The 12,144-nt window shown below is 44.2% G+C and overlaps 4 protein-coding genes across 4 annotated transcripts; 2 read left to right on the plus strand and 2 right to left on the minus strand.

The window, feature by feature from the left end:
• Positions 1 to 203: 203 nt before the first annotated feature.
• LOC108600619 (myotubularin-related protein 9) lies at positions 204 to 3,316 on the plus strand. Its single transcript, XM_017988303.2, has 7 exons — positions 204 to 705; positions 772 to 1,022; positions 1,077 to 1,437; positions 1,507 to 1,982; positions 2,044 to 2,456; positions 2,516 to 2,613; positions 2,708 to 3,316. The coding sequence occupies exons 1-7, from the start codon at positions 559 to 561 to the stop codon at positions 2,783 to 2,785; spliced, it is 1,824 nt and encodes a 607-aa protein (XP_017843792.2). The 5' UTR covers positions 204 to 558; the 3' UTR covers positions 2,786 to 3,316.
• A 254-nt stretch (positions 3,317 to 3,570) lies between these two features.
• On the minus strand, positions 3,571 to 6,290 carry LOC108600618 (ATP-binding cassette sub-family E member 1). Its single transcript, XM_017988302.2, has 5 exons — positions 6,180 to 6,290; positions 5,704 to 5,917; positions 5,038 to 5,648; positions 4,260 to 4,976; positions 3,571 to 4,196 (listed from the first exon to the last, which is right to left on the minus strand). The coding sequence occupies exons 2-5, from the start codon at positions 5,914 to 5,916 to the stop codon at positions 3,902 to 3,904; spliced, it is 1,836 nt and encodes a 611-aa protein (XP_017843791.2). The 5' UTR covers position 5,917; positions 6,180 to 6,290; the 3' UTR covers positions 3,571 to 3,901.
• Positions 6,291 to 6,556: 266 nt separating this feature from the next.
• Positions 6,557 to 8,720, plus strand: LOC108600823 (signal recognition particle subunit SRP68). The gene is made up of 4 exons (XM_017988615.2): positions 6,557 to 6,766; positions 6,883 to 7,232; positions 7,287 to 7,949; positions 8,009 to 8,720. Exons 1-4 carry the CDS (start codon positions 6,667 to 6,669, stop codon positions 8,711 to 8,713), a joined length of 1,818 nt encoding a protein of 605 aa, XP_017844104.2. The 5' UTR covers positions 6,557 to 6,666; the 3' UTR covers positions 8,714 to 8,720.
• Positions 8,721 to 8,985: 265 nt separating this feature from the next.
• Positions 8,986 to 11,049, minus strand: LOC108600824. Its single transcript, XM_017988616.2, has 3 exons — positions 10,583 to 11,049; positions 9,868 to 10,160; positions 8,986 to 9,806 (listed from the first exon to the last, which is right to left on the minus strand). Exons 1-3 carry the CDS (start codon positions 10,842 to 10,844, stop codon positions 9,012 to 9,014), a joined length of 1,350 nt encoding a protein of 449 aa, XP_017844105.2. The 5' UTR covers positions 10,845 to 11,049; the 3' UTR covers positions 8,986 to 9,011.
• Between the last annotated feature and the right edge of the window lie 1,095 nt (positions 11,050 to 12,144).

The raw sequence follows: 12,144 nt of genomic DNA on the forward strand, positions 1-12,144 counted from the left end.
GCTGCCACCTGACAATTTTAGAATGCACCGAGAACAAAGGAAAACCAAAAGAGTGGTAGCCCCAGTCTTTGCAAATCACAGCTGTTGTGGTGGTTGGCGATATTTCAGTCGGTTTATGTAGTTTCTATCGGAATTTTGTTATTGCAACTTGCTTATTAGCAAAAAACGAGTTTTAACTTTTAAATTAATATCCTTTTCATATTAAAGTGTTATTTAAGTTTATAGTTAACGTTGGTGTATGTGCAAAAAGCTCCAAACACAGTAAAAACACGTAAATACACTACTACGCCCACACTGCTGTTGTCTGTTGTTGCGGCAGGTTGCCAAAAGAGGGCGGTAAGCGGAAGAAGAAGCAATCAAGTGGCAAAAACACAAGCAACACCAGCAACAACAACAACAGGCTGCCACTGCGACAGCGCCACAGGCAAAATGCAAAAAGTTAATTAGCGTGAACACAAATCACCACTCAAAGGGTGGTCTGGCCGCAAAGCGTGCATGTGTATGTGACAGTGTTCGTTTGTGTAGTAGTAGGTCAGGAAGTGGGCTGACCTGTTGGACATGGAGTTTGCCGATTTGATAAAAACCCCCAAGCTGGATGGGGTGTATCTGCAAAATCCAATTGGCACCACCGTCGAAGGCACCCTCTGCATAACGGGTCATCATTTATTACTCAGCTCACGCCAGGAAAACAGCCAGGAGCTATGGGTTTGTTCAAATTGCTCAGCAAAGCGTAAAGTTGACTTTTAATTGATTTCGTGTTGCACGTTATAGCTACTGCACAAGAATATCGACTGTGTGGAAAAGAAGCCAACGGCTCAGCACATTGTTACCGGAGGTGGGATTATAACACTCAAATGCAAGGATCTGCGTATTATAACACTGGAGATTAAGCATGCCAAAGAATTTTTGAATGTTGCAAATTCACTGGAGGCGCTCAGTGCTTTACAAAATTCAGAGCTTGAGTATCCGTTCTTCTACAGACCCATGTACTCTATATTGGAGGATGGCTACACCATGTTTAGGTATAGGCTACAGTCTCTTCGTAATATTCCTATTAAATTATATTTGCTTTGCAGACCAGAGCTGGAATTCGCACAACTCATCAGCGGCTTGAGTATGGGCGGCGCTTCTTCCCCCAATGTAGCCAACATTACCATTTGCACGCCCTCAACATCAAGTATGAGCAACAGCATACCCCATCCTCTGCAAAATGGTTTTGCATTAGACGCCGCTGCCGCCTTGACTGGCAGCACCAGTAGCCTTGCAGCCTCCTGCGAGTGGCGCATTAGCCATGTGAACAAAGACTTTGGCGTCTGTGCCACATATGGCGCTACACTGATTGTACCTAAGGCAATTAGTGATGAACAACTAGCGCTCTCCGCTGCCTTCCGCGATGGAGGTCGCTTTCCCCTGCTCAGCTACAGGCATGAAAATGGCGTACGTACGCCTAATGGCATTGCTAAATGAATTACGTTTGTGTTTTTAATACAATTTACTGCTCTACAGGCCACGCTAATGCGCAGCGCGCAGCCGCTGTCTATACAAGGAATCAAACGTTGCCGTGCTGACGAGGCCATATTGAATGTGGTGCTGGGACGCAGCAAAAAGGGATTTATTGTGGACACCTGGGGCAAGGGCAAGTCACACACCGAAAGTGATCCGCATTATTCGCAGTGGAAGAAGGTTAATCGCGCCATAGGCAATGTTACTTCACCAGCCTCCATTTTGGACAGCTTTGCGAAGCTCATAGAGGCCTGCAATGATGTGGGCTGCAGCACCGACAAGTGGTTGACACGTCTGGAGAACAGCGGCTGGCTAAGCCTCGTCCTAAACTCGTTGAATGCCTCTTGTGTGGTGGCACAATGCCTGGATCAGGAGGGCAGTCCAGTACTGGTGCATGGCGCCAAAGGTCTAGACTCAACGCTGATTGTTACGTCGCTAGTGCAGATTATACTAAATCCCGATTGTCGCACTGTGCGTGGGTAAGTCTTATCTTAATTTATGTTTATATCAATAAAATAAATGCATTTTCTGTTTGCACAGCTTGCAGGCCTTAATAGAGCGGGAGTGGATTCAAGCTGGTCATCCGTTTGGATCGCGCCATCGCTACTCTTGCTACACGCCGCATCAAATGCGCAACAAAAACTCAGGCGCCACATTTGTGCTCTTTCTGGACTGCATCTATCAGCTGTTTACACAGTTTCCATGCAGCTTTGAGTTTAGCACACAGCTGCTGATACTGCTCTTTGAGCACAGCTACTTCTCACAATATGGCACATTCTTGTGTGATTCAGAGCGTGAGCGACATGAGTTGCAAGTGCATACGCGCACCACAAGCCTCTGGTCCTATCTCAATCGACCGGATGTGCTGCAAACGTTGCTGAATCCGCTCTACGAACCGAATGCAAATGTTATATGGCCTTCAGTAGCGCCAATTAGTTTGGAGCTATGGAGCGGTGCGTTAACTTTACATACATAATCTTAAAGTTTTTATAATAATTATTTCCCATTATAGAACTCTATTTGCGCTGGGTAATTGATCAACGCAATTCATCTATTGCCATGACACAAATTCAGGATCTGGTTACTAAACAAAAAGAGCTTCGAACTCAGGCAAGCATATATTTTAAATACATATAGAGCTCTTTATCTCTTTTCCTATAGACTGTAAACTAGTGTAGTACTAATCATTTCAATATTTTTATAGGCACTAAAGCTGCGCAAACAAGCCTTGGAACTAAGCCAGGAAACGACCGCACTCATGGGCGAATTAGATAACGCATAAAGATGGCTACCTCAACGTTGTCTCTCTCTCTAACTCTCTATTACAACATTATTGCGTAAATATTACATATATATAAGATATACACTTATTTTTGATACTTTCTGTAGCCATTTTGAATCAATTATTATTTTAAGCGTACATTTATACAAACAGTCTCTTAAAGTTCCATTCACAAATTTTGCTGAAACAGAAATTTACTTATGGATCTGCTATTGGATCAAAACAAAGTCTCTCTCTCTCTCTCAAAGTCATTTTAACTATAGAAACGATTTTAAACTAAATCTCTCAAATACCGCGCTCTCACAGTCTCTGGAAAAGTATCAAAAGTTGAACTACATTAAGTCAATTTTGACGCATTTACTTTTATGGAATTTTTAGCGTAGTAAGTCGATATACAACATATACATATATATGTAGTACTAATTGGTGTTTAAGTATTGTAAATTCAAAGATTTGCCTTTTTGTACATTTTGATTGAATCGCATTAATTGAAAGCTTTAAAAGCGTTTATAAACAATGAAACTAAATACAATTGAATTAAGCAAGTAAAAGTGTTTTAAATTCCTACATAAATGTGTTTTTTAATATAAATGTTTTTTGTATGTTTGTTTCGCATTAGAAACATGGCAATATTTAAGTAACTGCTATGTATTTTACTTAAACCAATGAAGTGCAATAAATACAAATTGTTTTTCGTAATTTGAAACTGCTAGACTTTAAAAAACACGCATCACTTTTGCCGTTTTTATAATGTAAATTGTTTTATTTGTCGCTATACAAAATATGCCTTTCCTATTGGTTTTTATATCTTTTATTTTTATATAAAAAACTTGATTTAAAGAATTCCCACAATGATCGATCGATTAATTAATTGTACTTAATGCTGGGCAACAATAACAACAGAATATATGTTGAAATATATGATTTTGTAAAAAAATGCAATAGGGACAAGTGAACTTTGAAAAAGAAAAATATATCGCGAGAGCAAGTGAAATGAATTTAAAAAACGAGGCGTCCAACAAAGCTGACGGCATTCAATTCAATTTGAGTTGTATACAATATGTACGCTGAATTACAGAATTTGTGTGTGGTTTGTTGTCTGCTCGAGCAGCTGTCTTAAGAGCACGCCTCATCCTCCAAGAAGAAGAATTGACCGGAACGTTTCTGCTCCGTATCCTTAACCGAGGCGTTCTTGTTGATACGCGGCCTAAAGTTGTTGGGATCACGTCGGAAGGTAATGCCCAGCAGCTCCAGGAATCTGTTCATGCCATTCAACAGCGATTGCGGTGAGAATGCGGTTGTCTTCACCGAGGGCTGACCCTCAATAACAATGACACGATCAGCCAAGTAAGTGGCCATAATGAAATCGTGCTCCACCACAAAACCAGTTTTCTTTGCATGCAAAATGTAGCTGCAAATATCAATAATTAATAAAAAAAAAAATAATTTGAAAAAAATGTATGTAAATACGCACCGCTTGATAACCTTGGCGGCCACTAGACGCTGCTCAGAATCCAAGTAGGCGGAAGGTTCGTCAATGAGGTAGACATCGGCAGGCTTGCCCAAGCAGAGCACCAGCGCCACGCGCTGCAATTCACCACCGGAAAGATTTTGAACTTCCTGATCCATGATTTCCTCAATCTTCATGGGCTTCATAACATCCGCTATAAACTGCGGATGCACATAGGCATCGCGAATCTTATCGTGCAGCAAATGACGCACATGATTTTGGAATTTGGGTGAAATCTTTTGCGGCTTGTAGGAAATATTCAACATAGGCAGTTCGACTTCACCATCGGGCTGCAGATTGCCAGCCAGCATGCGAATAAACGTCGTCTTGCCAGTACCGTTCTCGCCGAGCAGCACAAGAATCTCAGAGTCACTGAAGTGACCCTTCTCGACGGTAAGCTCGAACTTGCCCAGCGTTTTAACCATTGATGGATACACATAATGATTCATGCGCTTGATTTCCTCCTCGGTGGCCGACTCAGACACCTTGAATGTCAGCGACTCCGTACGGAATCGCATGTTCTCCGTGGGCACGAAGCCATCCAGGAAAATGTTGATGCCTTCACGCACCGAGAAAGGCATAGTAACTACACCATAGCAGCCGGGCACACCGTAAAGACAGCAAATAAAATCGGACAAGTAGTCCAGCACGGACAAATCGTGCTCCACCACAATAATGAATCTATCAGATTAAAGAAGCAGTTAATACGTGCTATAAATGTTGTCTAAGTTCCTGGACTTACTTGGTCGGATGTAGCAAGGAGCGAATAGTCAAGGCAGCGTTCAGACGCTGCTTCACGTCCAGATAGGAAGACGGCTCGTCAAACATGAAAATATCTGCATTCTGTATGCACACCATGGCAATGGCAAAACGCTGCAGTTCTCCGCCAGAAAGTTGGGAAATCTCGCGATCCCGAATGTGTGACAGATCTAACATATCGCAGATTTGCGTCTGTATCGCACGCTCGTCCTTCTTATCGAGCAGGTCACCCACTGTGCCGCGCACTGCCTTGGGAATTTGATCCACATACTGTGGTTTGACCAGCGCCTTAAGGTTATCCTCCAATATCTTGGTGAAGTAATTTTGCAGCTCAGAGCCACGGAAGTAGGCCAAAATCTCCGTCCAGTCGGGGGGATTAGCATATTTGCCTAAATTGGGTTTCTGCTTGCCTGCAAGGATTTTCAACGCCGTTGACTTGCCAATACCGTTTTGACCAACCAAACCAAGCACCTCTCCGGGTCGTGGAATGGGCAGGCGATGCAGCTTGAAGGAGTTTTTGCTATAACGATGCGTTGTGTGCTTCTCCAAGTTGCTGGGCAAGTTAATAATTGTGATAGCCTCGAATGGACATTTCTGCAAGTAGCTCAAGATTTAGTCAAAGGACATTAGAGTAAGACATTGGACGAACCTTGACACAGATACCGCAACCTATGCAGAGCTCCTCAGACAGTGATGCTATCTTCGATGTGGGCGTCACTTCAATGCAGAGTTTGCCCATGCGCACCACGGGGCAGGACTTCTTGCATTCCTGCCTACAACGCTTCGGTTTGCATTTGTCATCGCTCACGATGGCAATACGTGTCTGCTTGTCCGTTTCCTCGTGATCCTTTCTGCGCGACATGCTGTCAATGGCAAAATAATTGCTTAATTATAAATGCTCGCCACACACAAACACTTGTCAACGTTGCAAATGTCACACACGACGGCCGTCAAAACAAAACTAGTGCAGCGCGGGGGAGGGTGCGGGGCGGGGTCAGTGCTGCGTGCAGTGAAAGTATAACCTCAAACAATTGCTTTCTGCGCGTCTATAACAGGTCAGCTGTACTTGAGTCCTTGCCTCCGTTCACTATTTCACAACTACACTAAATTTCACTTGAAATTTACCTGTGAATTTGGCCGAAATATATTTAAAACAGGCAAAACGTCGACGCACGCTCTTGCGTTGCCAGCCAACAAGTTTCAAAGGGATTGCACGATACTACTCGGTAGCGGTGGCCAGCAGAAATTAGGTATCGATAGTGACTATCAAAAGAACTAGCTGCCAACTGAACTACAAATAAATTTTGTGTTTATATATTAAAAAATACGTAAATCAAACTGATATAATTGAATGTGTTTTATTTTTACGTATTAATTTATTTCAAGATTAGTGTTAGGTTAAAAATGAGCTCAAATTAATTTGTGAAGGTTTTTTATCAAGTGAATCAAAACTACCAACTCTAATTACCCTGTCGACATGGTATCTATCGATGTATCGATGCTCACGAAATCAATGATGACGTTTAACGTTTGACGAGCCGAACCGTGCATCCGTATATTTTTTTACAATTCCGTAGATATTTACACGCTATAGCTACGTCTGGCTGAAACAATGGTCGTGGAGGAACCCAGTGCGAATAGTGGTGAAAATGTGGAGAAAAGCGACAGTAACACCGCTGTGGCGGAGCCTGTGAAAATCTTCACAATCGAAAGTAAGTTCGTGTGTGTGTGCTTGTGTGAGCGCCCCTCCAGCTGAAGTAGACAGCCACTGACATTTAACCTAAAAAAGTTTGTGTCTATGTTAATTAACAAAACTTTCATTCTGTAGTACTGCACATGATCAAGGATGCTCAGCAGCAACATGGTCTGAGACATGGTGACTATCAACGCTACCGTGGCTACTGCACACGTCGCATACGTCGTCTACGCAAGGCTTTGAAGTATCCTCAAGGCGATAAGCGACACTTCAAACGTCGCGATGTGACGCTTTCCCAGCTGACGGGCAAGAAGGCGGATGAGCGCTTCATACATATACCGCTAATCAGTTCGGAGCGTGCCTGGGCATATGCCATGCAGTTAAAGCAGGAGGCCAATACGGAGCCACGCAAGCGTTTTCATTTAATCAACAAGCTGCGACGCGCTTGCTTCTACGCACTGCAGCTGCAGGAACTGTGCAATGTAGGTGAAATAACTTTTGATTTATGTACATTTATTAAATTATTGTTTTTGTAGACCGAAGCTTTTGATGCACGCACCAAGCTGGAGTGCGAGGCGTACGTTGCCTGGATGCATGGCACACTGCACTTTGAACTTCAACTTTGGAAGACCGCTGGTGAGCATTTAAAACGCGCTCAGGTTGTCTACGAGAACTTGGCACAGGCTTTGCCAGACGATGAGCAGGAGCTGTATCGTGCCAAGGTGAACGAGTTCACGCCCAACTTGAGATATTGCGCCTACAATATTAGCGGTGGTGCCAGCGGTGGCAATATTGATGAGATACTTGAACTGCGTGCACAGGGCGTGCTTGAGAATCTGGATGTGCTGGTGAGCCAGACAAAGACGGAGAGCAGCGAGGGACTGCAGACAATAGATTGGCGCGGCCGCAAGGTGACCGTGCGTCCCGAAAAGGTGCGTCTGTTCCTGCTTAGTGCACAGGAGCTGGATAAATCTTTGGCCAAGACGGCCAAACTGGATGGCAAGATTGAGCTAATCGAACGCATACTTATGGACTGCAAGGATGCAATACAAGCAGTGCGCGATGAGATCAAGCAAGATCCCAAGCTCCGTTCGTTGACCACCGGCCAAACGGTGTCAGGAGTGCAATATTTGTTAGCCTATTTGAGCTACATCCGTCACAGCCGCACGCTGCAACGGAATTTGTGTTTGGTCGAGCAGGTAAGCCACATCGTTTAGTTTTGTCTTAGGCACAGTTAACTTGAGATTTACCTCAACAGGCTAAGCTAAACTTCGAAGATCCCAACCAGCAAAAGCAGGAGCAGACACAAACGCAAGCCGAGGGCAAACGTGTACGCTCACAGGATCTGGCTCGTCTCTACGAGATTATCTTGCAGAATGTAACAGAAATGCAGCAAATCGGTGGCATGGAGGAGGATACAAAATATCAGAACGAGGTGGCCAATCTGGCGCTTACCTTCAAGGCCTTCCGTTGTTATTACATTGCACTTACGCTGGTAGACATGAAGAAATGGAAGGAAGCAGTAGCGCTGTACGAGCGCGCCTCCAACTATGCCAATGAGGCCCTAAAGGGCAAGTGCTGCGAGGAGTTCCAGATGCAGCCGGATCTAAAGAAAATGGTATCCACCATTGATGGCAGCAAGTTCTCAGCACATGCTTATAGCGTGCTCGAGGATGAGAATGGCGATGATGCCAAATCGACTAAATCGCAGAAAACAACGAAACCGCTTTATGAGCGTCTCTCCCAATACAAGGAAGACCAATCGCTGCATACGCGAGCGCCCAATGTGTTTAAGCTTACACCCGACATGGAGCCCATACCCTGCAAGCCACTGTTCTTCGACTTGGCCATGAACTACTTGGAGATGCCTTCGCTGGAGGACAAGCTCGAGTCACCTGGAAAGAAGGGCGCCTCCATAACTGGCTTTGTCAAGGGATTCCTTGGCTGGGGCGGCAACAAATAAGAGGACCACAAACCCTGCCCTTTTAGAATTCCATGATGATGTTGCTTTTATGGGCAACGCTTGAACAATTTGTTATGCGTTGTTTTCTAATTTTCTTTTTATACGTTTTTATCGTCACTTTTGATCCCTGCTTATGTTGAGTCCACAAAACATAAACAAAGTAATTATACAACACAATTTGTTTAAGTTACAATAGTTCAGATTTATTGGTAATAAAGGAAGCTACAAGCAAAGTAACTGCGGACTTCCTATATGCTAAGCTTACAACGCTACAAATACAGTTAAATTAGTGAATCCTTCAGGCATCCAGATAGCCGTGCTCATAGAACTCCAGCGCCAACTCACGTATGCGTAGATGATACTCCGGCGTCAATTTTTGCGTGCAGTTAATCTCTTTGCCTTGAAGGTTGTCCTCGCTGATCTCATCCAGATTGGGCAGATTTAGTGGGTCGAAGGTAACAGCCGGCAGTATCCACATTGAAATGGCCAGACCATAGTGCACATGACGCACATACTCTTCGCTGAGTCGCTGCAGCGAGAATGTCTCGCACAATTCGCTGAGCTGCGCCGCTGCCGTCGTATGCCGCAGCTGCTGGGCGAGCTCCTTGCGCAACGCCTCTGCATATGTCGCCAGCAAGGTGTCTGTGTGCACATCCCGTAGCTGGCGTCGCGTGCTTGTGTAGATAAAGTGAAGTATATCGAAGACGGGTGAGGTTCTGCGCATGGCCTGCAGGTCAAAGAATATGACCTCCTCCGGCTGTGAGCGAAACATCAGATTGTTTAGCCACAAATCGCCATGGCAAACAACGCTAAAGGGCGTGTCTGCCGCTGCATTAATACTCTGCTGCAGATTGCCAAACAATGTGGGCTGCAATTGCTCCATGAGTCGAATAGGCACCGATAGATTGCCATCAGCATTGGAAGCATTGAGACTGTCCAGCGCTTGCTGCATGGAGGTGTCCAAGATGCTTGAATAGAAATCCGCTGCAGCCGGACAGTAGACTATCTCGGACAATTGCGCGCATTGCACAGCAAAGTGCGATGACTCCAAGTGCTGTGCTGCAAGCGAAGCGGCATGCAGCTGCGCTAGTTTCTACAAGTCAGACAATTAGTACACTGCATGTAAGCTAAGATTGTTGCCCCATCGACTTTACCTTCATTACCAGCAAACAGTGACGCAGCTCCAGGCCAGCCAAGCGATTTTGCATGCGATAACCCAGCGCTTTGAGATCCTGCAGCACTATAATAGGCTCACCATGCGCACTATCATCATGTGCATCTGCCAGGTGGCAAAGTGGAAACAGTGGCTCCTTGGCGTAGCGACAGAGCAGCGGCACCACATGGCGATAGGCGTTGATTTCGTTCGAGAACGCTTCTTCACAACGGTACAATTGACGACGTGAGAGACTAGCAATTTGCCGTTTTATGATGACTGAACAGCTGTTGGCTGCAAAAGAAAACAGCAAGACAAAAATAAATAGGCGCACTCGCTCTCACGCTCACGTTCTCAACTCAAACAGCTGATTTTTGTTTACAAACGCGTAGTAAAACTTATGAATGAACAACGCGCGCTATATATGTGAGCGACTGTGTCTGTGTGTGTGTTTGAGAGAGCGTGCTTGCTCTTGCTTTGATGTTGTTTGTGTGTGTGCGTGCTTGTTTGAGAGTGGGGCGCGTGTGTAAGTGTTTGACCTTTAGCGTTTGTATGTATATTGCGCTATATTGCACTTAGAATGTGTGTAACAAGGTCAATTCGTATCTATGTGTGTATGTCAGCAACAAAAACAACAACAACAACTGCAAATCAATAAACTCGTATGCAGCTTAACTTGCCAACTGCTCATAAGCAGCTTCTTTTTTAGCTTTTACCCCTTTCGCTGCGCTTGGTCTCATAGATCGTCACACGCTTCACCAAGGACATGTAGTTGTCACCACTGCTGCTGCCCGCACTGCAAGCTATTTCAGCAATATTGAAATTCAACAAATTCCTCGCTTGAAATAGTTTGCGTAAGTGCTCAATGTCCTCCTCAAAGTGATTGCCACCAGCAACGGCGGCCACTGCCATGGCGTCATTTGAAGGTCCAGCTGTCGTTGACGTTGCCGTAGCCGCCACCGTTGCGGCTGTTGCCATTGCACGTCTAACACTTGCTTTTAGTTCAGTTTGTTTAATTTCAAGTACGAATGCAACATTTTGATTGTAACAAATTCTGGAATTCAGCTCAGCATGTATTTATTGTATAATATCCATTGATTTTCGAGCAAATTATACTAAATACGAGTAGTGTGCGTATTCACGCGTTGGGTTAAACTAAAGCGACAGACAAACCGCAATGCGCGCTGCACAGCGACAAACTAAACGATTTTCCAATGCAATAAGAATGCACTCACCCATACACAGCAAGCGAGCGCGCGCGAGAGAGAGGGAGAGAGAGAGCGAGCGAGCGTACGCGAGAGCAGCTTACGCTACTGATGCTAATTGCAGCTGCAGTTGAAAGCCGGTAGCCGTTCAATGTGAACGTGTCTGCTCGCGCTCGTCTGTAGTTCTCTAGTTTTTGTGATTTGCTATAGTTAACATTCAAGGTAATGTCAATGTGCACTTTCACTAAAGCCTACATTGCGTATACTTGTTGCAGCAAGCGGATATATTGCGTATACGCCGCATGTCATCAAGTGGTTGGCATTGTAACATAACTGCGTGCACTTGAAATTTATTGCATGCCCAGCGTGTTGTTATTGCATTAGAAATTTGTATAAATTTAACTCAGCTCAAAGTTAAGTTGAAGGTTGTTGGTTTTCAAATTGATGACAATTTTAAATGGCTTAACTTGGTTTTAAATTATAATAACATTTAAGTACCTACACATTTTTATGCATAATAATAACAAACAAATCTACATAAATCTGTTATAGCCACAGCACTCATTAATATGCGATTTGATCTACACGCCAGACAATGCAACTACAAAATATCTATTAATTAAATATCAAATTCGACATGGCCAATAAATGTAGAGACAAAATGCTTGGACCACTCCTTAAAACCAAAATTAAGTAAACAAACAATGTAAATATCATGAGGCATTATATGTCATGCTACTTAAAGCTACGCAGCAAGCAGACTTATGTCAAGCGAAAGTTCAAGGCGTTGGTTAAGCGACAACCCCAGATTACTGGCTTCCGCATCAGCTGATGGCAGGCAGTTGAATAACCCGCAGACAGCTCAAGCAGCCACAAGCAAATTAGGGTCAAACATGTGCAGCTTGCGTTAATGTTCAAGGTCAGCTCTACAGTGGCTACACTTTCAAAACGCGTATTAAGATTTTGCGATTCTGAGTTAAGTTGTCAATCACACAGTCCGGCAAGCAGCGACCTTTTTTGGGAGCCTGAGAAAATAAACTCATTGCTTTTAATTGCAATTGGCTATAAAGCCT

The sequence above is a fragment of the Drosophila busckii genome, chromosome 3L, assembly GCF_011750605.1.
Source record: "Drosophila busckii strain San Diego stock center, stock number 13000-0081.31 chromosome 3L, ASM1175060v1, whole genome shotgun sequence".
Classification (NCBI taxonomy): Eukaryota; Metazoa; Arthropoda; class Insecta; order Diptera; family Drosophilidae; genus Drosophila; species Drosophila busckii.

What these genes read in the sequence shown, in the direction of transcription:
- LOC108600618 (XM_017988302.2), bottom strand. Translation starts at nt 5,916, where the DNA reads ATGTCGCGCAGAAAGGATCACGAGGAAACGGACAAGCAGACACGTATT. An exon ending in GTTGCGGTATCTGTGTCAAG is followed by an intron (nt 5,649 to 5,703) that starts GTTCGTCCAATG and finishes AGCTACTTGCAG; the next exon opens with AAATGTCCATTCGAGGCTAT. An exon ending in TCCTTGCTACATCCGACCAA is followed by an intron (nt 4,977 to 5,037) that starts GTAAGTCCAGGA and finishes TTAATCTGATAG; the next exon opens with ATTCATTATTGTGGTGGAGC.
- LOC108600619 (XM_017988303.2), top strand. Translation starts at nt 559, where the DNA reads ATGGAGTTTGCCGATTTGATAAAAACCCCCAAGCTGGATGGGGTGTAT. An exon ending in GATGGCTACACCATGTTTAG is followed by an intron (nt 1,023 to 1,076) that starts GTATAGGCTACA and finishes TTTGCTTTGCAG; the next exon opens with ACCAGAGCTGGAATTCGCAC. An exon ending in GCTACAGGCATGAAAATGGC is followed by an intron (nt 1,438 to 1,506) that starts GTACGTACGCCT and finishes ACTGCTCTACAG; the next exon opens with GCCACGCTAATGCGCAGCGC.
- LOC108600823 (XM_017988615.2), top strand. Translation starts at nt 6,667, where the DNA reads ATGGTCGTGGAGGAACCCAGTGCGAATAGTGGTGAAAATGTGGAGAAA. An exon ending in GAAAATCTTCACAATCGAAA is followed by an intron (nt 6,767 to 6,882) that starts GTAAGTTCGTGT and finishes TTCATTCTGTAG; the next exon opens with TACTGCACATGATCAAGGAT. An exon ending in ATTTGTGTTTGGTCGAGCAG is followed by an intron (nt 7,950 to 8,008) that starts GTAAGCCACATC and finishes TTACCTCAACAG; the next exon opens with GCTAAGCTAAACTTCGAAGA.
- LOC108600824 (XM_017988616.2), bottom strand. Translation starts at nt 10,844, where the DNA reads ATGGCAACAGCCGCAACGGTGGCGGCTACGGCAACGTCAACGACAGCT. An exon ending in GACCAAGCGCAGCGAAAGGG is followed by an intron (nt 10,161 to 10,582) that starts GTAAAAGCTAAA and finishes TTTCTTTTGCAG; the next exon opens with CCAACAGCTGTTCAGTCATC. An exon ending in ACTGTTTGCTGGTAATGAAG is followed by an intron (nt 9,807 to 9,867) that starts GTAAAGTCGATG and finishes TCTGACTTGTAG; the next exon opens with AAACTAGCGCAGCTGCATGC.